Source organism: Mustela putorius, unplaced genomic scaffold (genome assembly GCF_011764305.1).
Source record: "Mustela putorius furo isolate JIRA1106 unplaced genomic scaffold, ASM1176430v1.1 tig00003983_pilon_pilon_pilon, whole genome shotgun sequence".
In the NCBI taxonomy this organism is placed as follows: Eukaryota; Metazoa; Chordata; class Mammalia; order Carnivora; family Mustelidae; genus Mustela; species Mustela putorius.
In genome coordinates, this window is record NW_025422123.1 from 15,864,760 (window position 1) to 15,867,666 (window position 2,907).

A 2,907-nucleotide genomic window follows, 5' to 3' on the forward strand; every position below is an offset into this window, starting at 1 on the left:
TCAAATAAAGTCTTAAAAAATAAATAAATAACGTCAGAATTTTAAATCCTGGAGACGTTCATTTAGCGATTTGGTTTTTTGTTTCCGTTTGATCCAAAGCACTAAATCCCTTCCTGCCGTAAACATTGATTATAACCCATATGAAGACAGGAGCGACCAATGTCCTACAGACCCTGGATCCCAAAGAAAGAACAAACCAACCAAAAGCCATTTTCTCAATGTCGGCTCCCTAGATCTACACTCGCTAATCTTGTCTGCATGGTGGGGATGGATTTGGACCGGACATGAAATCTTTTTTACAAGAATTTGATTAAACCAGATAATAAAACAAAACCAGAACACTTCCTTGTTCCTCCACCTGGGAGGCGCGTCCTGGGAAAGGAAGAGCGCACGGAGTCCCGGGCATTTCAGGGGGCGCTGTGCGAGGGTGTCTTCTGCGCCTCTGACCCGAGAACAGACGGTGGAAACCATACCAGAGCTAAGGCGCAAGAGGACACAGAATGAGCCACATACCACAGCAGCAGAGCTGCGGGCTAGGGTGGGAAGGAAAAGGAGGAGCGACTGAGGGGAGGTCAGGCTCCTTTGTCTTTAAAAGGCGAGCAAGGCCTGGGCGGACTGTACTGGGCGGTGCAGGAGGCGGGGTCTGCACGGCGCGGGCGGGGCGGGCCTTAAAAAAAAAAGAAAAAAAAAAAGTATTACCTGTCCCGGGCGTGAGGAGGTCTGGGGGAGTTTGCTGCGTGACCCGCCTAAAGGATCTACGAATGAATGAGCCTCCTGTCCCGCTGGGGACCTCGAGGCCCCGCGGGGCTGCGAATTTCGCGGACGCTCCGGACACCCTGGAGCGTGCCGGGTCCTCTTCGCGCAAGCTGGGGCGCGGGGCGGCCCTGGCTCCCGGTGGCCGGAATCCCGCGGTGTCGGGGGCGGCAGCGGCGGCGAGGGCGAGTGGAAGCCCAGGCGGGGCTCTGGAGAACCGCCCGGCGGCTGAGAACCTGGACTGTGAGCCCTGGGTCAGAGAGAAAGTGCTCTTCCTTCTGCACCCAGAGAGGTGGCTGGGGACTCAACGGGACCCTGCGCGGGAAGAAGTGGCCGGTGGGGACGATCTTTTCCCGGCGGCCGGAGACGACTGGGAAGCCGACGGCCCGTCTCTCTTTCCGCGAGAAAAGCGAGTTTTAGGCAGCCGTGTAGACGCTCCCTTCAGAGTTCGGCCGCGGGACCCTGCAGCCCCACCCAGGTCGGTGCTCGTGCGGATTGTGGACTATCAGGCGACAGAAGAAGTCTTGTGGACTGCATGGAGGAAGGGGCAGATGACCGCACGGACCGAGGAGCACTCCATGAGCGCGATCACTTTTCGCACCAACAGGGAGTGAAGCGCCCGGCTGTGGGCGCCAGGACTGCGGAGAACCCCGGGCTCTCCCTCATGGGGAGAGACGCCCCGAGTCCACCTGCGGGGAGATCACCTCGCGGTCCCCAGGGACTGGATTGCCAGAGGATATAAAACAGGAAAGAGGAGCCTGAGGAATGCTGCGGGATGGTGGATGAGCGCGAATCCCTAAGCAGATGCTCTTCCGGGAGCGCCAGCCTGTAATTAGCCGACAGCAAGGATGTTTTAAGAGGCTGGTCAGCGCCGCTGGGAGGCAGGGGACACCCGAGACGGAATGAAGAACTGTGAGCAACATAGTACCTCCTTTGTGTCTTAAATACTGTGACGGTCTGGGGACCTAAGTCATTGGAAGAGGGGAAGGAAAGGTATTTTCGAATTGGTAAAATGTGGGCCTGTGAAATAAGAAAATCTATTTATGGTTAATTCTCACTTTGCAATACAGATTCATTGATCTCTTTCCCTGCCTCCCTGCTCTTTCGGACCTAAATTAGAAGTGAGGGTTGAGGTCCGCTCTCTGCAGAGAGAGGCTTGTTTTAAAGCTAAAAAAAGAAAGTAAAAAGGAATGGGAAAATCAAAATAAAGCAGCAAGTAAACAAAATCTTTCCCTTTTTAAACTTTTTTCTGATGTGCACATTTTTTTCTTTTTTTCATTAAATGTTAGGGGAAAGAAAACTAGGAAGAGAAGAGGAAGAGAACAGAAGACCCAACTTTGAACGTTAAGTGCCATTTAAAGGGGCTTTACTACCCCCAAATTATCCAGTCGAGTAAAAATGATTTTTATCTGGTTTTTATTTATTTTTACTATTTTAAATTTGGCAGATAAGTCTTATCTAAAGGTAAATGATGTATAGTTTGCCCTAAAATAATTGTATATCTTATTCCTGTCCATTGTTTCTTATTAATAACATTTGTATTCAAAACTGGATTGAAAATACATCCCTCTTGATGCTGTTGGGGAAAAAAAGTCTCTTCTGGTGCTACTGAAATGTCTTTTTATTTGTTCCTCTTTTTTATTAAACACCCATTTTTATTACCTCTGTAGTACTGTGGTCTGGTTTGGAGGTCTGTGAGGAGCAAGCATTCCCTCTAGAGATGAACTCCTGACTTGAGCAGGCTGAAGGAGTATTTGGTTACTGCAAGAACTAACAAAATAAGTGGGACGCTGGCCTTTGAAGAGTCAACTGTTGAACTGTACCCCCTACCTCACTCCTCACTCTGGTGCTCTTTACTTTCAGTTTTGAAAGGCCCTCAAATATATATCCCTGTTTTACAGTGAGCCAACCTCGGTGTCAAGGTCATGTGGCTTAGTTAAGTCATAACGTAGTAATTGCATAGGCTTACTAAGTAGGTAAGAATATGATCTTCTCCCTTCTAAAGGTTTGAGAATGGCCTTCAGGGGACCTTATCTATAAGGAGTCAAAAGAAGACAGGGCATCCTGGGTTTTCTCACTCATGTTGATGGGAAGTGCTAGAAATGCCTTAATGCTCATGAGTCCCACCAAAACTTTTGACTAGAGGATCACCAC

At 49.6% G+C, this 2,907-nt stretch overlaps 1 protein-coding gene across 2 annotated transcripts; it reads left to right on the forward strand.

Annotated features, from left to right (window-relative positions):
- Positions 1-430: 430 nt before the first annotated feature.
- Positions 431-2,414, forward strand: LOC123389523 (uncharacterized protein C6orf141-like). Of its 2 annotated transcripts, none has more exons than XM_045071219.1 (2): positions 431-1,746; positions 2,043-2,414. In XM_045071219.1, the coding sequence occupies exon 1, from the start codon at positions 501-503 to the stop codon at positions 1,365-1,367; it is 867 nt and encodes a 288-aa protein (XP_044927154.1). In that variant the 5' UTR covers positions 431-500; the 3' UTR covers positions 1,368-1,746; positions 2,043-2,414. The 2 variants fall into 2 exon arrangements, with proteins under 2 accessions (XP_044927154.1, XP_044927155.1); XM_045071220.1 differs by having other exon boundaries at positions 431-1,665.
- Positions 2,415-2,907: the final 493 nt, after the last annotated feature.